Here is a 23,523-nt window from a genome sequence, read left to right on the forward strand (position 1 = left end):
CACAGACTCCACTGTCTCTCGGCAGGTTAGCAATAGGCAAACTCCAACCCTGAGCCCTCTGCCACTGGACACTCACACAATTACCAGATCCACTGTTCCCAAAGGAACAGTACACCCCTGCTTCACTTCAGACTGCTCTACTTAATTCACAGCACTTAGATTTTGTTATAGCAAAAAGAATGATAAGTTTATTTAAGAAAGAACAGAGGTTAAGGGGATAAAAAGTATTGGAACCAATTGGTTATACATCAAATAAAATCAACATGCTTTCTGGAACCTAGAGTTAGTTAATAAGGTACTTTCTTGTCTAATAAAGTTTAGGTCACCCCATGTCTTTGTCACGGCACTTCACAGCCCTGGTTGGCTATGATCCTCCATTCATAAGACATGCAGAATGGCAGCTTGTCCCCTTGGTGAAGGATCCAGGGCATACCTCAGTACCTCCCAGTTATACCCCTAAAATCCATTGTCTTCACTCATAAACAGGAGACACCCTCCCCCACACACACATCCTGTTCTTGTTTTCCTGCAGTTTTTCCTCTCTTGAGATTTTGCAATCTTGATTAGCCTGGATGCTCAATATGCAAATATATTTACATTGTGAGGCATACAATACACAGTGCCAGACAGAGAGAGAAGTGTCTCTTTCCTCTTGCTTGAAAGAAACCTCTTTATCCTAACTTTCACAACTTAAGAACATAATTTCCAGCAGGCATTTCAAATATGATCCTTGCAGGCATTTCACAGTGATAATGACGACTACTGAGAGATTGGCTTTTGGTAGACACTGTACATGCCAGCCTTTGGTGAATTAAATTGCACATACCAGACCTGGGGGGGTCCTGTACCCCCTATGCATCCATCTATACCCTCAGCCAGTTGGCACCAGGGACTGTCTGTTGATCACCTAGCACCATGGGTTCCTGGACCAAGAGGGGTTTTGAAGGATGGATGTAGATGCACAGGAAGTGGGAAGCTGTTCCACACGTATTGCCAAGATCAAATGCCTGGGCAGACAAAGAAGGGAATTGGAAGCTTGTTTAAGCAGGTGTCGGATCAGTTTAGCTTTTGCTGCTAATGAATGCTACCATCAGACATGTGTCCATCAATTAACTATTTTTTTCATTGCTCCAGGTAGTGAATTTTTACCTTAACGTGCTTTCATTTGTGTTTAGGGTTGTCAACTTTCTAATCGCACAAAACTGAACACCCTTTCCCCGCCCCTTCTCCAAGGCCCTGCTCACTGCATCCCCCCTCCCTCTGTCTGTCGCTCTCCCCCACCCTTGCTCACTCACTCATTTTCACCAGGCTGGGGAAGAGGGTTGGGGTATGGGCTCTGGGGTGGACCCAGGGATGAGGGGTTTGGGATGCAGGAGCGGGTTCTGAGCTCAGGGATGGAGCTGAGGGAGTTGGAGTGTAGGAGGGGACTTCAGGCTGAGGCTGGGGGGTTCGGGTGTGGGAGGGGATATGGGCTCTGGGCTGGGAGTGTGGGTTCCAAGGTGGGGACAGAAATGAGGTGTTCAGGGTGTTGAAGGGGGCTCTGGGCTGGAGCAGGGAGTTGGGGTGCTGAGGCGTGTGGCGTGTGGGCTCTGGGCAGGAGTTTGGGTGCAGGAGGGGGCTGGGCAGGGGGTTGGGGTGTAGGCTTTGGGCTGGGGTAGGGGGTTGGGATGCGGGAGGTGGTGCGGGGAGCGAGCTCCAGATGGCAGTTACCTCGGGGGGCTCCCTGGAAGCGGCAACGTCCCTAGGCTCCTACGCATGGGACGGCCAGGTGGCTCTGTGCAGTGTGTGCACTGCCCCTGCAGCTCCCACTGGCTGCGGTTCCCGCCCAATGGGAGCTGCAGAACTGGCACTCAGGGCGGGGCCAGCACGCGGAGCCCCCTGGCCGTCCTTCTGGCTCAGAGCCAGAGGGGCATGTCGCTGCTTCCAGGAGCCACACTGAGCCAGGTATGGAGCCTGCCAGCCCCGCCAACTGGACGTTTAGTGGCCTGGTCAGTGGTGCTTACCGGAGCTGCAATGATCCCTTTTTGAACCGGGCTTTCCATTGAAAACCTCTTCGTTAGACGCGTGTATGCCTGTCAAAGGACCAAACCATGTGAGCTTGGAAATAGTCTCTAGTATCTTTGTAGCCCACTCTCAGAAGCAAATGCGATATTTTACCATGACTAGATGGTTTTCTTTCTTTTTCAATAGCTACACCAGTTATTCTTGCGTAGTAGAAGTGCTGTCAAGCAATTTTGTTTCATGATCTGATCAGCCTTTACAGATGTTATAACACGTAGGGGCATGTTCTGTGAAGTCTTGAGTATTTAGGTCTTGTTTCTCTGTGTGGCCGATGAAAGGTTTTGTTTCAAAATTTTGTTTGCTGTAACCTCTCTTGGTCCAGAGTTTTACAAGTGACCCTAAGTTGCACACACAAAATACAATGTTTTTCCACACAGTTACTAGAGTTGTGTATGCGAATTTGGGGTTCGCATGCTTGTAGTTTAATGCCTTAGTTTCCCAACATGTCTTGCAAGTTTATGGTCCGCTCCTGTAGAGCCAGCCAGTAGGTGGAGCTCTAGCCAACTAACATAAGTCTAGCTGTTAGTTCTGATGAACAGGGCAAAAGAACACAAGACACAATTCAATCTTTCTCTATGCATCTGTTTTCCTTGTGTGTCAAACTTGCTTATATTAATATTCTAGCTTATAAGACAGGGTAGCAGGTGATGTTTGAACACCTAGAAAATAGCACTTGACAGTGTTCCTCCCTAAAACATGCAGACTCAGAGGCTGTTAGCCAGCGGTCTTGCTCTTCAAAGGTTTCATCATTTAGCTCTTCCTGCAATGAGACAGGAAAATCTAGGAGTCAGGCAAGTGGGGTGACCACAGAGCTGTCCAGAGTCTTCTGCCAAAAACAGTTATAAAGAAGGAAGTCAGAATTGGGCAAGACCTTTGAAAATAGCCCTTTGCCCCTCCTTCCTCTCCCCAAGAAAACAATCCCTCCAGGTGAGAGTTGAAATAGCCAAATATTCTGTGGAAACAGTACTGGCTCTCGCTCACCCTTCACCCACGCTGAATGCATGGCTGAACTGTAGCTGTAGTCTGCTCTGACTATGGTGGTGTTCTTGCTTTGTGTCTGAAGTTACCTGTACCAGATAGCCCATCTGGGAGATGATGACGAGGAGCCGGAGTTCTCCTCCGCCATGCCTCTGGAGGAAGGAGACACTTTCTTTTTCCAGCCACGACCTCTCAAGAACCTGGTGTTGGTGGATGAGCTGGACAGTCTGTCTCCTATCTTGTTTTGTCAGGTATGTCGTCATCTATGAACACATGGTCCTTTCCTTTCCCACCAACCTGCCCTCTGGGGATGCAGGGCTATTACAATTGTGTAACCACAGAGGCAGATCAGTGATTCATCCATTGTACTGCTAACTCAATTGGTCTTTGAGGTGCCTTACGAAAATGGAAACTCTTTTCAGAGAATCCGCTTAAAATGGAGAAAGAGAAGCACAAGTAACGATCTCATTTCAGTCTTGCTCTGGTTGTTTGCTTTGGTTTTGCCTGAGTGGGACAGCACTGCAAGCAGTGACAGAAAGGTGGGTTTGCTAAACCCTGAACCCTGGGAGAACAATGACAGGGTGTAAAGCTAAACCTCCCAATACAGACATTTGCTGAAAGGGTTATTACCATTCATCAGCTCCATCAGGGGTACGTATATACCCGGTGTTTGGAAATGGGGTGCAATGCACCAGCCCAGTGCTCGCCCTCTATCATGGCTGTTAGACAAGGCCTCGTGTATTCTGCAGCAGACTTGACCTAAATTTTGTGATTCTCCAGTGCAGCAGACGGGATGTTCTGTGGCAGCATCAGTTACATTAAACTACTGAAATTTGTTCAGAAAGCAGATTGCAGGGCAAACGTTTGGGGGGGTTTTGTTCGTCTCCTTGCGCATGTTGTGTGACCCACTGTTCCTCTGTGCAGATAGCGGATCTGGCCAATGAAGATACACCCCAGTTATATGTGGCCTGTGGACGGGGTCCTCGGTCATCTCTGAGGGTCCTAAGGCACGGACTTGAGGTAAGATCCCCAGAGGCAGCTCCAGAAATCCACAGCAGGAATGTGGGGTTGTTTTGATAAGGCCCTTCTTGAATTTATGGTGGGGTGCTCACAATGGCACTGTAATTAAACAATCTGTCCTTGGTGCAGCTCTTAGAGGGCTTTGTTCTTATGCCCTTTTCTGCCAGAGACACTGTGTAAATGTAATTTCTTCTTCAGACTGTACAATCACTCCCTGTTGTCCAGTCGTAAGGGTTATGGTGCTGGAGTGCACATGAGTGATAACCATATGTTTTCCGTTCACATACTACCCTATAATCCCTGAATGTGATCCTTTTAGGCATGCGAACAAATGGAATTGAGAGAGAGAAGCTAGGTGGGGGTGGTAATATATTTTTTTGGACCAACTTCAGCTGGCGAGAGAGACAAGTTTTCGAGCTATGCAGAGTTCTTTAGGTCTGAGAGAGAGGCTCAGAGTGTAACAGCTAAATACAAGGTGGGATGGATTGTTAAGCATAAGGGGTTAACACTTTTTGCAGGTGACTATTTAAAATGAATACTATTTAACATCTCTGCAGTCTTAGGACCAAGGAGAGTTAGTGGGTTACAGAGTGTTGTAAGACGCAACGTGTATTAACCCCCACCTTGTATGTAGCTGTGACACTGAGCACCTTTCTCAGACTTGAAGAAGAGCTCTGTGTAGCTCGAAAGCCTCTCTCACCACCAGAAGTTGGTCCAATAAACGCCATTACATCACCCACCTTGTGTCTTCCATATCTTGGGACTAACACGGCTACCCCAGCATGCAAACAATATATGGAATTGATATTCTTCCCCAGAGATTCTTTGCGACCTTCTCTGATCCCTAACTCCCCATCTGGTAGAATCCAGGTCACAGCTACTGGCCTTTTGGCTGAGGATGGATGAACAGGATTTAGCACAAAGCTTCTCAGCCTGAGGTGTCACTTAATGAGGTGACATGAGTCACTTTTCTGTCTGTGTCTGGCGTGTTGAATACTTTGCCTCAACAACATTTCTAGTCCAGGGAGTGAGGCTGGGAACTGAGAACTGCCCCAGCTGCCCTGTGTAGCTGTGAAAAGCATTAACTAGTCACTGTAATGCTTCAGTGTTTGACTGGGGTAAACATCTGTTAATCTGAAACCTGCTCTTGTTTCCGATTAGGTGTCTGAAATGGCCGTCTCAGAGCTGCCTGGTAATCCCAATGCTGTTTGGACTGTGAGGAGACACATTGAAGGTACATCATCCTTCCCTCAAGCACAGACTAAAACTTGCTGTATTGTCCAAGGGCACGGAAAGGGTGCTAAGTAATGCAGCAGTGTGCTTCGATCCAGCTGCTCTGTCTGCACGGTGTAAGGTGTGTGCAAAGACCCAGACATGCTCCGTGCCTAGAAACCACCTTTGGCTTCCCCAAAAGTATTACTGTTCCCGTTTCATTGGAAAGGAAGCATCCAATATGTGTGGTAGGCAGCAGCATCCATCTCCTACGTGATGCTCCTGATATGCATTCCCAGTAGGAAGCAGCTGCCAGGTGCAAATGAAGCCAATCTGAGTTCCAGAGGTTCTGGCTTTAATTAGCATCAATGGCAGCACACCTGCCTCATAGTGGAGAGTGGGGTGTGGTGCACAGTTTTGTTTTGCACACACTCAGTGGTAACTGCAGTAGGTTTGTCTCTGTAGGGCAGTAGGAGGCATAGCCAGAAAAAGGCAGATAAGAATACACCTGCTTAAAGCTTTGATTTATAATACTTCTGCACCTGCTAATCTGCAAAAGGTGGATACTCTTTGCAGCAGTACTTAATGCTCTGGGGTAGGCAGCATTCCCCAGCCAGACACCTAGCAGTGTGTGCGGGGTGACCAGTGCCAAGGGAGGACTATATGAAAGCAGCAGCACAAAGCATAGTTTTTCATTCAGGTGGAACAATGTCCTCATTTTATTAAAACAGAGGAATACAGCCCCCTCTTTGGTGTGAGATTAGAGCTCTTCAGAAATACCTAGGTTGCTAGCACTACCCCTTTGAAGGCCTGAAGTGAAGCTATTGCAAGTGCTGACAGACTCCCTTCTTGTAAGGGATTTCACTAGTGTTTCTCACATGAGTTCTGTGCTGCAGTGCATAGCAGAGCCAGCATGCTGGAATAGAGGCTTTACTCTGCTGCTGTGACATAGCCTCTCATGTCAGCAGCCTTAGTGAGTGGCATATCTCTTGCGCTGCCTCAGCGTTCTTTAGGAACCTCACACCTTGCTATGGAATTCACTTCCTGTTGGAACTGGTCCCAGTTTATTTCCCCGACTTTTCAAGACTTTGGAATACAGCTAAGTTGAGCAACATGAAAAGAACTAAACAGGAAATGCCTGCAAGCTCCCCAGCAATAGTAGGGTCAAGGATAGAGCATTTCAGGTCTCCAGAGTGCTGTTGATACCGGTCTTGCTCGTCCTTCCCAGAAGTTGGAAGCCAAGAAAGATTCCAGGTTGGCTACCGCAAACCGAAGCTACCAGGAGCTCTAGCAAATGAGGTGTCTCTAGAATGCACGAACACTCCACAGAGTAATGGATATCTGTAGCCTCATCCTACCACATTGTGACTTGCTCTTTAATGTATCTTACGTGTCTGGGGCATACAGAGGATCACATTAACTACTTGTCAGGAGACTATGGGTCATGGCTACGTTTACATACAATGGACCAGAATGCCACCACTCACTCTTACTCCAGAACTGTAGCCCAGAGATACTGCAGGTTCCAGTTTACAATCATTCCTCTTGATCCATGCAAACAAGCCTGGACTCTGTGGGCTCCATGAGCAGCGTTTCTGTTTTAAAGATGAGGGCAGCCGCATTTGGGCACAATTGTTCGTTCAACAGTCTATAAAACTGATCCCCAAATTGTAGGAATTTGTCTTCTCAGCTCGTTTTACTGGGTTTAACCAAAGAGAACGCAGCACCCTTTAAAATGGGCATCTTCTCTTGAAACTGTACAGAAGTGTCACTGTCTGAGGGCTTTCGGTTTGTCTGTAATGCAGGTTACCTGGCTCTGACCAGGTATCAGATTGAATCTCTCTGCCACAACATGCACATGCTGGGAGGTTTCTGCAGGCACCTGCTGGTTTGCAGCCTTCAAGGCAAATACTAACCCTGGCTGGTACGTGGTGATACACCCTACCAATACCAAGCCTCTTTTTCTCTTCCACAGGTGGCTGGTGGTGGAGGTGCTGATCACCACAGGTGTGTACCTACTGCTAGGGGCTACTGTGCTGTCTCGCAGGTTATCCCGAGAGAAGTGCAATCTTGAGGCTACTTTTATGCTGAGCTTTACAGTAAATGAATTCCAGAAGTCTCTGTGCAGTTGGAAATCTTTATATTTGTACTGTCTGCCCCAAACCTTCATTGTATGGCTGGGGATCAGAAAGCAGCTCTTTGAATCCCCGTCCCCTCCCATGATCCTTTGGGAACAATAGTGGCTGTAACTCTAAAACCTTTGTCAGCTTTCACTAAATCTAAACCAAGATATTGCTAGCTGAGCATTTCTGTAATTGCCTTAGGTGGGTTTTTCCCTTGGATTTGCTTCCAAACTGACCGTGCAAAACTCCAACATGAGACCAGTGAAAGATGAGCACATTGAGTGTGTATATTTGGAGACTGTTTTGACACAGGATTTGCCATCTAAATAGGGAGTGTATCTGTGTATTTGAATGGAGAGGTAGACCTGAGACAAACTGGACACTCCTTTTTAACTTAATCAATATGAAGGTCCAGGGATTCAGAGAACAAGGCCTATAATTCCTTCCACAGAAATATCCCTGAGCTCTAACCTGTGCGTGGGGATACCCAGGGAAATGTGGTGTCTTGGGACTTGATTCCGGAGTCTCCATGAAATTGCATATTCTCTCGGGCTTCCTTTTTACTCCTGTTCCATCTGCACCTCCTAAAAGTGGGCATCCTGCTGTGCTGTGGTGGAGCGCTCATCCGTTCACATGCTCACTGATCCTCCCTCTTGTTCTGGCGTTTATACAATGTAAACTGAGCTCTGTGGCAGTGCAGAGAAGTTAGATTAAAGGCACAAATTGGTTTTGTAGGAAGGAATTTTAATAGACAAACTCAAATAGAATGTTTTATTAATAATGTGTAAGATCATAGTATAAACTACTGTGACTAAAATCTGCCATTTTTTATGAGTCATCACGACTGATTCATGAATCTACAGAAAATATGTGGAAACTGGAGATGGAATCCAGCTGTGACTCTTCTGAATCATCAAAATAATTTTCTCTGTTTACTAGGCCTCTTTGTTGAAAGGAGGTAACTGAAACAATTCTAGCAGTAATAAGCATCTCTGACCTTTTTGTGTGCATGCAGAATAACACCCCTCCATTCAGAACTCCAGCCAGTAGGATTTTCTGTACACTGGATTGTACTAGGTTAAATGGAGATTTTTCGAATGGAAAAAAACAGCCCTTTGTTCTAATGCTGTATTTTTCAGTGTGCCTCAGAAACCTAGTTCCAGTTAACTACTGTACATTCTAAAGCAAAATTGTGACAGCTGGAATCCTGATGAATGCATTTTATTCATTTATTTCATGCTGCTAAATCATGCCCTTTATTTCAAAAGTTCCAATGGAGGAACAATAAACAGCCATACAAAAGTTCAGGCAAAAACATTTTGGCTGTAATGGAACATGAATTCATTGAACACTCCAGTATAACATGAGATTCTAGTTACTACTTCAAATTATAGCGAGTAAATCAGTACAAAGAAAAATCTATAATCTAAGTAAGTATTAATGATCAAACAGGAATTTGATTTCGAACAGGATTCTCTTTCAGCTGTTGCTTTCAGATGAGAGCAGTGTTCTTTCTGTCCTTCCCCTAAACACATGGCTGCTGGGAGATAGTCATGTGTCTCACTGGCAGCCACTTTGCAAAATGCAACAGCCCTGGAGATGGCTAAAAAGTGACGGGGATTTTCAAAATTTGCTGTTGAAAATGCATATTTCAGTTTATCCTTTGGCAGTGTTTGTATAGATCAGTAACTATTCAGCAACCTGAATGATGGCTGGCTACTGGACCTTCCTTTGAAGGAAGTCGGTATAGGCTTCCAGCGATTGAGAATGAATAAGGTTTTCAGCTGCTGGTGACCACTCGAGTGGAAGGTTTCAGAGTAGCAGCCATGTTAGTCTGTATTCGCAAAAAGAAAAGGAGGACTTGTGGCACCTTAGAGACAAACCAATTTATTTGAGCATGAGCTTTCGTGAGCTACAGCTCACTTCAATAACCATTGTATAATAATGAGGGTTCTGTAAAACCAGTAACCTCTACTTGTAAAGATCACAAGACAAACACAGTAACAGTGCTATTATTAGACCATTGCATAACTGAAAAGGACTTTAGTCTTTTGGTTTGCTATTCACTGGCAAAGAATTCCATCCTTAGGGTCTGATCCTGCAATGTGATCTATCCCAGTGGTGACTTACACACACATGGAGTCTCCCTGAAGACAGTGGAGATCTGCAGGGGTCCACCTCCATGAGTCATATTGTAGGATCAGAGCCTTAGTCACCTAGGAGACTAGTAATTGATGTTACTAATCTTGCAGCCCAAGATGGGATGGCTTTCGTTTTATTAAGACCTTCAGTATGGTAATCACAAAGCTGTGGTCTGTGTGCTGGGTATTAGTAAATTATGCATATTTTAAGCTGTATGTAAGAAACTTTTCTCTCCCAAGTGTGATACAACAGGTTTGGCAACACCTGTCTGCCCAAACAGGGGGGAGAAGAGTGACCACTTGCTGAACCATTTCAACTAACCCAACTTCCTCTTCAAAAATAACATGTGGCCTAGCTGTAGGTTGAAAGCATGTTCGGGACTGGTCCCTGTAAGCCACTGCCCAGCATTTGCTGGCATCCCGAATCTACGAATGGCAGAGTGTCCTGTATTTTATTGCATGTTTAAAAATTGACCAGCTACTTATCCATCTCCCATTCACATGCTAATCATGGGAAATACTGATCAGTGGATAAAAATCAGGACAGAGAGAAAACCCTCGTGTCCCTCTCGAAGTGTTCTTGTCTCATACTGTGATAAATAGGTCAGTAAACACTTCACAGTGTGCTGAGCGAAACAGAATTTTCATATGTAAGAAATGGCACTTCCTGCCAGCAGTGTCAGCACTCTGTAGAGGAGTTGAGTTGTTTATCTGGGACAGTCTGGTGTCTACATCAAAGCTCCTGGCTCCATTCCCCGGTGGGATTGATCAATTTTACATTTATCCAGCTGCATTTCATTGTTGGAAGATTTGTTTTATTTAATACATTTTTTAAAAAAAGCTTCCTGTTAGTTTCCTACCATGACAAGTGCCGGGAAAGTCTGTGACTGGAGCAGATGTGAGCTTCCTCTTCTCCCCACCCAAACCTCCTGCCTGCAGTCCTATGCTTTTTCTTCTCGTGAGTCCTCCTAGCAGAAGCTCCTCCACTTCCAAAGCACTGTGCCTGCAACTACACCCAGTGGGAGAGGCTGGCAGTGAAGGCTAAATGCAACATTCCTACCCCATTCTAAGAAGAACAGAGGCAGGTGTTTATCCAGAGCCCCTAACAGCCACCACTCATTCACCCACAGAGCCCATAAAGATGGCTACATAAATGTAAGGTTGTTTAGCAACTCCTGGACAAGGCTGGAGCTAGGGGTGCTGATGAGGGCCTCCAAGACAATGCTCTTCTGACATTATCTGTATTCTAACTTCCTTTTGCAATAATACTAAATAACTCCATCTGCCCAAGTTCATTAGAAGCCCTTATTCATGTGAGTAATCATAGTGAAGTCAACAGAACTGCTTGGGTGTGTAAAGGTCTCTAGGATGGGGCCACTGAAGCTGAGTCTTTCCAGTGACTTCAGTGGGAGTTGCATTGGGCCCTTAAATTTCTGGAGTTGAATGGAGAACGCATAGACTTCAAGGTTTCTGCCTTTCTTATTATCAGTTAAAGGGCAGCTGTAGTTGGTACTGCCTTCTAGAACCCAGCATATCACAAGTTGACTTTGTGTTTTGAGCCATCACCAGAATCACTGGCTAGATCTTGAACCTTAGAGGGTCTGAGGTTCAGTGCTGGCTAATTCTCTTGTGTGGTGTTTCCTGAAACGAACTTCTGCGTAGTGCTGCTAGTGGATGAAAGAACTACTGTTGGAATATTTTTGAGGAATAACTGTTAGTCATTTGACAGTCTCCTCACTTTTGTTTAGAGACCTTGTATCTAATCAGCAGCTCTTTTCCCTCTCTGTCTTCCTGACCAGATGAATTTGATGCCTATATTATCGTGTCCTTCGTAAATGCCACGCTGGTGCTGTCTATCGGAGAGACTGTAGAGGAAGTGACTGATTCTGGATTCCTGGGTACCACCCCCACTTTGTCCTGTTCCTTGTTGGGGGATGATGCTTTGGTACAGGTAAGGATACCCTCTGACATCCTGTCCACCTGTATCTGCCATTCTCTACTTGGTGCAGGGCCAAGGCTTCTTCGCTGCTCCTGACATCCATGCTGAAAAGGTTCTGCCAGAAGTTCCACAAGCTTGACCAGTGTGGGCTTCTGCGAACATGACCCTGTTATCCAGGCTTCTCTCCTTGTTCGCCTTATCAGTAAGGTTGGACCTGCTGGAATCTGTTGTCCACAGTTCCTCCAAAGCCGGTTAAGTCCTGTGCCCACACAGGTTTTCAGATGGTCTCTGCCATGAGCCCACTGGAGAGTAGTCTCCAGCTTGTAGATTGATTTGTTGTACAGGTCTGTGTATTGTATAGTCAATAGGTCAAGAATTACCTAGAATGGCCTCTGGTACTAGTCACTGTCAGGAGCCGCTGGAGCCCCTGTGTCAGAAAAACAAGGGAGCTGGGTCCCACAATGGGTGGGTAAGTTGTATTTTACTTCTGTAATATTTTTCTGCTTTAGGTTTATCCAGATGGCATCCGGCACATCCGAGCAGACAAAAGGGTGAATGAATGGAAGACACCAGGAAAGAAAACCATTGTAAAGTGTGCTGTGAACCAGAGACAAGTGGTGATAGCACTGACTGGAGGAGAATTAGTCTACTTTGAGATGGACCCAGTATGTGAATTTAAAACTGCAGAGAGCTTTGACGTGGGGACTGGAGGCTGGGTTACAGCCTCAGTGAGGATGGAATCTCTGATGTGTCCGCAGAGTAGGATTCAGTAGGGAAGAGGACTTTTAGAATGGGGCCTAGGCGGAACCCTTTAAAGCCCATCGAATGTCATTGGATGAGATAATAGAAATGGACAAATCTTCAAAGGCTTGTTTTGGACGGAGCAACCCAACCTCCTAAGTCCGGAGCTCAGGCTGGAAATTATGTGCTTTCTCGTAGTTCTGTCATGTGTTCTGGTGCTTCCAATCCTGGCCGAAACCAGGCTATAAAGAATTGTTGAAAGTGGGAGATGTTATGTGAGCTTAATTTGAAATCCAGAGCCTTGGCTTGAGCAATAGGTGAAGGTTGAGGTGGGTGGTTGAGTCTGACCCAGTTTGCCCATACCCTAGTTGATAATTCCTTTGTGCCTTTCTTCTCAGTCAGGACAGCTGAATGAGTACACGGAGAGGAAGGAGATGTCAGCTGATGTGGTGTGCATGAGCTTGGCCAACGTTCCTCCTGGGGAGCAGCGTTCCCGCTTCCTTGCCGTCGGGTTGGTGGACAACACTGTCAGAATTATTTCCCTTGACCCTTCGGTGAGCACATCCTGAGATTTGCTTTTTCCTTTGTGCTTGTTCTTTGCTCTTTGCAACTGGTCTGAAGTCTTCAGACACATTGGCTTTAGAGCTTTTGTAGAGTCTAAGACCAGAGAGGACCATTGTGATCATCTAGTCTGGCCTCATGTAGAACACAGGTCAGAGAACTTTCCCAAAATAATTCCTAGAGCAGATGTTTTAGAAGAACATGTTTGCTTCCTGTGCTGCCATGTCCTTATTACATGAATGCTTCAGTTGGGATTGTGTCATGTTATTGGACCAGTACCAAGATACCTTCCATATAGTCATCCGTTGCAGCCAGTACTATAGTGTTGCTATATTTTCTTCTGCCTCAGATTTGGATGTACCAATACCAGCAAATGCACAAAGAAGAGCTTCTTGGTTCAATGACCCTAGATTTATCCAGGCATTCTGTGAAATTAAGATTAGGGTGTGTCTGCACAGCAGCTGGGTGCTGTAATCCCCAGCACAGGTAGACGTGCACACGCTTGCTCCGCTCAAGTTAATGCCTAAAAACAGCTCGGGCTAGCCACCTGAGGACTCTCCCACCAGGCTCTCTGGGTACATATTTGGGCGGCTAGCTTGAGCCACTGCCCATGCCGCTGCAGCCACACTGCTATATTTAAATGCTAGCTCAAGCCGAGCTAACACTTGTCTGTTTACCCATGTTGGGAAGTACACCTCCCAGCTGCACTGCTGTTGCCCACCCTAGCTAGGAGGGTAAAACTTGTGGCGTACTTTTAGGGAAGACTCCCTACTCTCTTTATTTTGGGCCTGATTCTCAAGCCACTCCACCCAAAGAGCTGCTGTTGAATCTAGTGGGAGCAGCTACAGAATGGAGCTCAGGATTGGATGTTTGGGGAGTTTGCTTCTGTTTTTGTGGTTCTTGGGAAAGTTGCCCATCAGTGTTGCGGCACATAGAAGCTGCAGACTGTAAAGTTAAAGTTTGTCATTCTTTGTTCCTGCACTCTTGTAATTAGAACAGTCTGTTTCTTCAGCTAAACATAGCGCAGCCTGTGAACACTCTTCCTGTGAGTTCCAGAATTTCCTTTACAAGGAAAGTTTGATGGTCCAATCCAAACCAGAATTTTTAGCCAATGGTGGGGAATGAGTAAATTTGTGCACGTTTTGTCCCCCCTGCTGAATCAGGATTAAGTGCAGCCTTTGATTTTGAACCCTTGGCAGAGTCCCCTATCACAGCTACTCCTTGATGTCCACAATCAGTAAGGTCTACAGGCATAGGAGGCTACACCCTGCCTCCATCATAAACTGTCTGTTTCCAGTAGGCACAGACTTTGGTTTCTCAAGTATGGTTGCTGATGGTTCCCTTGTAGATGTCTACTCATCCATTTACCTGTGGCAAAGAAAGCCTTTTTTTTAAACAGACAGTTAAAATAGGCTTGGTTTTGCATCACCCTTTCCATGGTAAATATTAGAGCTGTCAATTAATTGCAGTTAACTCATGAAATTAACTCAAAAAAATTAATAGCGATTAATCGCAGTTTTAATTGCACTGCTAAACAATAGAATACCAATTGAAATTTATTAAATATTTTTGGATGTTTTTCTATATTTTCAAATATATTGATTTCAATTACAACACAGAATACAGTGTACAGTGCTCACTTTATATTGTTTTTATTACAGATATTTGCACTGTAAAAGTGAAAAACAAAATAAATAATATTTTTCAGTTCACCGCCTATAAGTACTGTAGTGCGATCTCTTTATCGTGAAAGTGCAACTTAGAAACATAGAATTTTTTTGTTACATAACTGCACTTAAAAACAAAACAATGTAAAACTTTAGAGCCTACAAGTCCATTCAGTTCTACTTCTTGTTCAGCCAATCGCTAAAACAAACAAGTTTGTTTACATTTACGGGAAATAATGCTGCCCGCTTCTTATTTACATTACCTGAAAGTGAGAACAGGCATTTGCATGGCACTTTTGTAGCAGGCGTTGCAAGTTATTTACATGCCAGGTATGCTAAACATTCGTATGCCTTTGCATGCTTCAGCCATCATTCCAGAGGACATGCTTCTACGCTGATGACGCAAGTTTTAAAAAAAAGCATTAATGAAATTTGTGAATGAACTCCTTGGGGGAGAATGGTATGTCTCCTGCTCTGTGTTACTCTCATTCTGCCATATATTTCATAGAATATTAGGGTTGGAAGAGACCTCAGGAGGTCATCTAGTCCAATCCCCTGCTCAAAGCAGGACCAACACCAACTAATCATCCCAGCCAGGGCTTTTTCAAGCCGGGCCTTAAAAACCTCTAAGGATGGAGATTCCACCACCTCCCTAGGTAACCCATTCCAGTGCTTCACCACCCTCTTAGTGAAATAGTGTTTCCTAATATCCAACCTAGACCTCCCCCACTGCAACTTAACATAACTCATGACAGTCTCAGATGATGGCCCAGCACCTGTTGTTGTTCTTTTCAAGAACACTTTTACTGCAGATTTAACAAAATGTGAAGGAGGTACCAATGTGAGATTTCTCAAGATAGCTACAACACTCAACCCAAGGTTTAAGATCTGAAGTGCCTTCCAAAATCTGAGAGGGACAAGGTGTGGAGCAAGCTTTCGGATGTCTGATGCAGAAACTACAGAACCCGAACCACCACCAAAAAGAAAAATCTACCTGCTGGTGGCATCTGACTCAGATGATGAAAATGAACATGCATTGGTCCACATTGCTTTGAATCGTTGTCGAACAGAACCCATCATCAGTATGGATGCATGTCCTCTGGAATGGTGGTTGACGCATCAAGGGACATAAGAATATTTAGTGCATCTGGCACGTAAATATCTTGTGACACGAGCTATAACAGTGCCATGTGAACACCTGTTCTCACTTTCAAGTGACATTGTAAACAAGAAGAGGGCAGCATTATCTCCGTAAATGTAAACAAACTTGTTTGTCAGAGCCATTGGCTGAACAAGAAGTAGGACTGAGTGGACTTGTAGGCACTAAAGTTTTACATTGTTTTGTTTTTGAGTGCAGTTATTTTTGTACATAATTCTACATTTGTAAATTAAATTTTAAGGACAGAGATTGCACTACAGTACCTGCATGAGGTGAACTGAAATATACTATTTCTTTTGTTTTTTACAGTGTAAATATTTGTAATCAAAACTAAATATAAAGTGAGCACTGTACATTTTGTATTCTGTGTTGTAATTTAAATCAATATATTTGGAAATGTAGAAAACATCCAAAAATATTTAAATAAATGGTATTCTATTATTATTTAACAGCATGATTAATTGCAATTTTTTAATCATTTGATAGCCCTCGTAAATATTAGACCCATAGGTTTTGTGCCTAAACTGGTTGCTAACTTTTTCTGACCCTTCTGAATGCTTACGTTAGGTCACTAGCCTCTAGCTAGAGGTGCTCTACAGTTAAGTTGCATTGTAGTTCAGGACCACTAGCCATTGTGCCAGGCTGCTCAGATGCAAATGCAGCATCATTTGAGGAAAGCCAGGAGGTAAGGCAGATGGATCCAAAACTCTTGTGCACTAGGAAATCATAAGGGATGGGGAGGGATAGCTCAGTGGTTTGAATATTGGCCTGCTAAACCTAGGGTTGTGAGTTCAACCCTTGAGGGGGCCATTTAGGGATATGGGGCAAAAATTGGTTGGATGATTTAACTGGGGATTGCCCCTGCTTTGAGCAGGAGGTTGGACTAGGTGATCTAGTGGGGAAGGTTTAGATTGGATATTAGGAAAAACTTTTTCACTAAGAGGGTGGTGAAACACTGGAATGCGTTACCTAGGGAGGTGGTAGAATCTCCTTCCTTAGAGGTTTTTAAGGTCAGGCTTGACAAAGCCCTGGCTGGGATGATTTAACTGGGAATTGGTCCTGCTTTGAGCAGGGGGTTGGACTAGATGACCTTCTGGGGTCCCTTCCAACCCTGATACTCTATGATTCTATGATCTCCTGAGGTCCCTTCCAACCCTGATATTCTATGATAAATAATTCTCTTAGGGTTTCCTGTGTGAATTGAATGCTGTTCTTTACAAATTTTGAAGGGTCCCCTTTAGGCTCCTTAGATATAAAGCTGGATCTCCTGTGGTAATTGCATGCTAGTGTCCCTTTCTGTCTCCTACAGGATTGCTTACAACCCTTGAGCATGCAGGCCCTCCCTGCACAGCCAGAATCACTGTGTATTGTGGAGATGGGCGGGGCAGAAAAACAGGATGAGTTGGGCGAGCGGGGCTCCATTGGCTTCCTGTACTTGAACATCGGATTACAGGTGAGGAGTACTTGCCTGGTTCCTACAAGACCTTCTGAGAGACACTCAGCCTGAAAGACTTTATTAAATGCTCATTATATTGTCCAGTGCAGCAGCATGAGACTTTCCATGTGGACACCCCTGTCAGGATATCAAGGTCTGCTGAGTCATGCAGTGAATTCCCCTCTGTGTATGGGCCTGTCTGGAATTCCCCAGTTGCTCCAGCTGTTAAACAAGTCCCGATATGTAGTTAGATTTTAGGTGAATACCCACACTGGTCAAAGGAAAGCAAATCCTTTGAGATGTTGCCTAGTACAAATCATGCATTCTTGTGCTTTGGCCCCCTTTTGAAAAGAGGATGATTATAAAGAAACTATTCTCTCCATGAAATGTTCTCGGGCAGCTGTGCAGAGAGCCTCTTGAGGGCAGAGCCCGGGTGCACCATGCACGTGACCCCAGGGTCTGCTCCAATAATCTCCCTGTTGTCCAGTCTTTCGCACAAGCAATGCTACGTCATCCTGAGATGGAAATGTTGTTTTGATAAGTGCTACGTGGGGTAAAAGTAACTGGGCTCTTCCAAATAGTCCAGCCCAGGATTTTTACCTGGGCATCTTGTTTGTTGCCAGACTGTAAACTCTTTGATCATTAGGGAAGAGGGTTTGAGTGAGAGGAACTGTGAGGCGATGCACTTGGAATCTGGGTTCAGTGACCAGTTCTACCATAGACTTCCTTTGTGTCTTAGGGAAAGTTGCTTTGTGCCTCAGTCTTAGAAAAAGAAAGAGAGAAAAAAAGACCAATTAGTTAAAAATTGCATCTTTTCTCATTAAGTATAACTGCCTCAGCCAGTATTCCGTCTCTGTGATCATGAACTAAAGTGAGTTTTCTCTCTCTCCTCAATGAAAGAACGGTGTGCTGCTGCGAACTGTCCTGGATCCAGTCACTGGAGATCTTTCTGATACCAGAACCAGGTACCTTGGCTCACGCCCCGTGAAACTCTTCAGAGTCCGAATGCAAGGCCAAGAGGCGGTAAGTAAAGCAAGATGTCAAGGTGTAGTGTCAATATTTGTCACTGTGCACAGTGAGCCAGCTTCCCTCATTGGTGGGAGGGTGGAGAACAAGCCTCTGCTGCACAACAGGACCAGCTTACTGTAGAGGAGGAGGAGGAGGAGCCGGGTGGCTTCATTCTGGAGCTGCTTGGGAGATAGCTCGTTCTTGACATAACCAGCCTGGGTTGTGTCAGTCTCACCTTGTTTCTTAAGATATGATGCACAGCAATGCTTGTCTGACTCCTCTTCCATCTATTGCCCTCTTTGTGCTGTGACTGTGCTGACCTGCAGGCCACTCCTCCGCTGTATTTGTAAAAGCTCAAAGCAGATTGTTAGGCACTTTCAGTGTCTCTTAGCTGACCTCTTCTGCACAGATACGAAGGCTGAAAGTTCTGCATGAGCATCCACGCAGTCTCTGGCTACCTGATGTGTAGTGGCATTTATTTTGCTTTGGCCCAAAGCAGGTTATGGACTCCTCCTGTCTATGTTAAGAGGGCTGGAGCTGGTTAGCCAGGGGCTAGTCAGCTGCCTAGTCATCTGTGGCTGAAGCAAAATATTTGCTGGATTTGGAGTTGAGGATCCAGTCCTTTAGAATCATATTTGCAGCCCTTCTGTTGTGGCACTGGGGAAAGCAGCCCCCCGCAGGTTGACCCGTTTTTGGATCACACCTCATGGGTTGAGAAGTGCTGGGTTAGTGATGGCTAGTGCAGGGGACTGGTGTGGGGTGGGGGGGTCTGGATTCTGCTCTATGTTGTGGTACATTGGGTAAGTCTCTCATCTTGCTGTACACAGTCCTCTCGTCTGTAAAATGGGGATAACATATTATGGAGGATTTGAGTCTTAATTCATTAATACATGTAAAGCTCTTTGAGATCCTTGAAAGAGAGGTGTTGACATAGAGCAATATGTTTTCTGTTTAGAGGCCAATCTCTTGAATTCCCCCTCTGCACTGAGATCAAGTGACACCCTCTGAGTCTAATGTACATTATTTAGTATAACTCTGTCTGGCTGCCTAGCCAAGAACATGATCATCTCCAAATCATTGTAACTAATAATTGAAATATAAATAATCCTTTAGGTTAAAGCTGAAGGAGTTTTAAGTCTAATTTACTTTGCACTGTTTGTCATTTGTTTGCTTTCTGCATTCCTCTTAGACTGACTGCAAATAGACTAGTTAGGTCCATTTATGTTTCTAATCAGTGTCACTTTTCATGCACTTGCACAATATTGAAATATTCAGGTTGCAACAAGACAGGGAGTGTTTGTTTAAAGAAACCTATTTCCATTGAAAAACAAAGTTGTTTAAAAAGAAAAGCCATGGAAGTATTTCTGTTGATATTGGCTTTTGTGGAGAAAATTGGATTTTCCAAAACTCAGTTTGGGACCAGGTTGCCATGACACCATTCTTGTAATCAGTGATGTCTGAACTATGAGGTTGCTCCCTTGGAAGTTGCTCCTTGGAGGGGGAGTGGTTTTGAAGTCAGCCTCTGGGCAGAGTGAAATTATGCCCACAGTGGCGAGGAGTCTAATTGCTGGAATGTGCACACTCTGATTAATGGTGCAGGGAGTTAACTTGACCCTCATGTCCAGATTGGTGAATTTGCTGTCTCTCTTCCTTCCCCAGGTGCTGGCCATGTCCAGTCGCTCATGGCTGAGTTATTCTTATCAGTCCCGCTTTCATCTAACCCCCCTGTCCTATGAAACTCTAGAGTTTGCATCTGGCTTCGCTTCTGAGCAGTGTCCTGAGGGCATTGTTGCTATCTCCACAAACACATTGCGGTAAGGTTGATGAAACTCTCCTGCTTCTGAACAGGGGGCGCTGGTAGCTCTCAGGAGGGAGGAGAGGGCTGTAGGGACGTTTCAGTTTGTTGGGGTCTCCTGGTATGATGCATGGATAAAGAAAGCTCTTTAACATCACCTGCTTCTCCCTAAAACCACTCTCTTTTACCGCAGACACATTTGTTCATATTCAACATATGGCATTTTTGCACCAAGCCAATTTATAGTGTTTGGGAGAATTTGCAGTAAAAATCCCATCTCACTGGGATCAAAAGATCTTTGAGCTTTGTCCCCCACTGGGAGATGGTCAGGCACCTTTGAGCACAAGCCAGTTGGGTGCACAGTTCGTTCAAATATTTCCCCACCCTGTCATTTTTAATGTTTCTACCAGTGGATCTGCCACTCGGCCTACAGAGGGCATTCTGCAGTATACTCAGCAGCCCCATTTCAGGTTTCAAGCCGTGACTAGAGACCAGTTTTGCTCCAGATGGTCTGTTTTATTAAATTGTCTAAATGTTGTTGATTCTTCTCCTACCAAGATTAGGAGTACTTGTGGCACCTTAGAGACTAACAAATTTATTTGAGTATAAGCTTTCAAAGTGAGCTACAGCTCACTTCATTGGATTCATGCAGTGGAAAATACAGTGGGGAGATTTTATATACACAGAGAACATGAAACAATGGGTGTTACCATACACACTGTAACGAGAGTGATCAGGTAAGGTGAGCTATTACCAGCAGGAGAGAGAAACCTTTTGTAGTGATAATCAAGGTGGGCCATTTCCAGCAGTTGACAAGAACGTGTGAGGAACAGTAGTGGGGGGTGGGAAATAAACATGGGGAAATAGTTTTACTTTGTGTAATGACACATCAACTCCCATTCTTTATTCAAGCCTAATGTAATGGTGTCCAGTTTGCAAATTAATTCCAATTGAGCAGTCTCTCGTTGGAGTCTGTTTTTGAAGTTTTTTTTTGTTGAAGAATTGCAACTTTTAGGTCTGTAATTGAGTGACCAGAGAGGTTTTTTTTTCTCTCCTGCTGGTAATAGCTCACCTTACCTGATCACTCTCATTACAGTGTGTATGGTAACACCCATTGTTTCACATTCTCTGTGTATATAAAATCTCCCCACTGTATTTTCCACTACATGCATCTGATGAGGTGATCTGTAGCTCACGAAAGCTTATGCTTAAATAAATTTGTTGGTCTCTAAGGTGCCACAAGTACTCCTTTTCTTTTTGCAGATACAGACTAACATGGCTGTTACTCTGAAACCTACCAAGATTAGTAATCCAGGGCCTTCCTGTGGGGCAGGGTTGCTCCATGTTTGTAATAGTTGAGATCGTTTTCAACTTTGGAGCTAGCTCACCAAATCATATTCTTCTTCATACATTTTAAAATCCATCGCAACAGTATCTGTCAGCTGATAGCAAGATGCAGACTCCAGCACTAGGCTCATAAAATGCAACTTGTAGTTAATTTGTAAAAGGAAATTTTTGTATGGTGATGGGTGCTTCTGCCCTTGAGTTTTTAGGTCATTAAACAAAATGGGTGTAATTTTAGGTGTATTTTGTTCAGTAACAGTCTGACCTTATTTAAGCTAATAGCCCCACTCCCAATGGAAAAAGAACAGGAGGACTTGTGGCACCTTAGAGACTAACCAATTTATCTGAGCATAAGCTTTCGTGAGCTACAGCTCACTGCATCAGATGGATGAAGTTTTGGGGGCAGGAGTGTGGAGGAATGGAAAAGCAGATAACAGCTTCCTTTTGTTCTAGAAGAATTAAGTAGAGCTACCAAGTAACACTGTCTGTAATCCTGTTCCTTTCTCCATACCTACCGTATTCAGTTACAGTTTCTCTGTTCAGATTAGACTGTAAGCTCATCAAGGCAGGACATAAGAATACTTAAGTCTGAAAGCACCTTCTGTGCTTACGGTGGCACTATGTTACGGTGCGGTGGAAGATAACCATATTGGGACAATTATAGCCACAGATCAGTTTTATTTACGGAGCAGTACGTTTCTAGCAAGGCCGAGTTCTTGTGGATGTTTCAAACCGTTTGTTTTTAGTGTCCAGCTCGGTCACCTCAAGATTTTGGAATTGTATAAGGTTCTCAAGGTCGGTAGCTGTGTTAGACCAATAGGAACACAGACAGACTGAGCAACTGGTTTATTTGGAGATGCACAAGAATGCACAGCAGAAATGTTTATTACAAGAACTTGTCCCCTGCATACAGCGAGCACTGTGCTTGTATTTCAGCAAGTTTGCAGCTGAGAGGCACTATTTGCAATGGTTCTGATTCTCATGCCTCTAAATGAGGGGAGATTACAACACCACTGAGAAATAGGATACACAATCGTTGAGTGGGAAAGTACACGATAAACTGGGAATAAGGGAATTTAAATGCATCCCGCTGAGCTGCAGGAGGAGTGACTGAAGGACATGTTGAGTAACTCTCTTAGATTTCATCACTGGAAAGTGCAGCGTGGGATAGCGACATTGCGAAAAGGGCCATGGTGAGGACAGCTGCCCATTCCCTGGAATAGCCATGCTGCTCTTTTTAGCAGGGCTGCCAGAGTTTGTTTAGCAGCTTTCAGAGCACTAGATAAGACGGCTTTATTTGGTTCAATGTTTGGTTTGGGTTTTGCTCATGGTGTGGCTCATTTGTGTGTTAAGAAAAGGCATTGAATTACTAAACGTGAAGGCTAGGTCTACCCAGCAAGAGCTGTGCATGGGCTAGCCTCCCTGAGCCAGTTTAAATCCAGCTAGCGTGGGGAACAATAGCAGTGAAGGCAGTGTGGGCTTTGGAGCAGCTGAATGCCTACTCAGGCTCTGTGATGGGTTTGTACTACCGGCTTTGAAGACCATGCTCTGCTGTCTTCATTGCTATTGTTACCTGGATTCAAGCTAGCTCAGGTAGGCTGGCCCATGCCCACCTCTTGCTGTGTAGAAATACCCACAGAATCTAGGCTAGCTGCCCCAGCAATGGGGCCCTGGAGCAATTAGTAAATATATGGTGGTATCAGCATTCAGAGTATTTCAGATCTGAGATCAGGCACTACAGGAGTATCGTATATGATCCCCTTATAGCTAGGAGATGACGTTTCTAATATTTATCCCCCCAGAAATGTCCAGTCAAGTGGTCGAAAACAACCACTGACCCACAACGGTAGCGCAAAGCAGGGTTGGCTTTTTATTTTATAGGCCTCTGTTTAGAAAATGCAACTCCACCTCTAGCTCACCATTGTGATTTTGGTCTGAGCTATTCTTTGCCCTGGCCAACGCCAAACATGTTGTCATGGAATGTCTTTCCTCAGTCCCCCTTCGCTTGGTTCCCAAAATACCTCATTCTATAGGCCACCAGAAAGGTCCATTAGTGGGCCATGAACTGCTGTGCTGTTGGATTTACTTTATAGCAAAAGAAAAGGAATTCAACTACAAACAGATTTTAAAAATGACTCTGCCTCTTACCAGGAGAGAGGAGGAATTAAGTTTTTCTCTGTGTGGGAAGTTCTGTGGCTGGCCTATTATAATTTGGCTATATGCTGTAAAATAACAGAAAAAGGGAAGTGCTGCATGAACTGAAAAGGCTGCTCTGTAGGAAATGGAGTGAGTTGTTGGTTTGAAAGTCAAAGGAATGACCGTGTTTTTTGTGTTGCCTG

At 44.7% G+C, this 23,523-nt stretch overlaps 1 protein-coding gene across 3 annotated transcripts in view; it reads left to right on the forward strand.

Moving 5' to 3' along the window:
* SF3B3 (splicing factor 3b subunit 3) overlaps positions 1 to 23,523 on the forward strand; it is a 50,989-nt gene that overhangs the window by 13,020 nt on the left and 14,446 nt on the right. For all 3 annotated transcript variants that reach the window (XM_073307205.2, XM_073307206.2, XM_073307207.2), the window contains exons 9-17: positions 3,125 to 3,290; positions 3,964 to 4,059; positions 5,221 to 5,293; positions 11,335 to 11,486; positions 11,984 to 12,139; positions 12,614 to 12,769; positions 16,912 to 17,055; positions 17,938 to 18,060; positions 19,705 to 19,859. In XM_073307205.2, the coding sequence (XP_073163306.1) occupies positions 3,125 to 3,290; positions 3,964 to 4,059; positions 5,221 to 5,293; positions 11,335 to 11,486; positions 11,984 to 12,139; positions 12,614 to 12,769; positions 16,912 to 17,055; positions 17,938 to 18,060; positions 19,705 to 19,859 (1,221 nt within the window). The remainder of the gene's footprint in view (positions 1 to 3,124; positions 3,291 to 3,963; positions 4,060 to 5,220; positions 5,294 to 11,334; positions 11,487 to 11,983; positions 12,140 to 12,613; positions 12,770 to 16,911; positions 17,056 to 17,937; positions 18,061 to 19,704; positions 19,860 to 23,523) is intronic.

The sequence above is a fragment of the Lepidochelys kempii genome, chromosome 12 (genome assembly GCF_965140285.1).
Source record: "Lepidochelys kempii isolate rLepKem1 chromosome 12, rLepKem1.hap1, whole genome shotgun sequence".
NCBI lineage: Eukaryota > Metazoa > Chordata > Testudines > Cheloniidae > Lepidochelys > Lepidochelys kempii.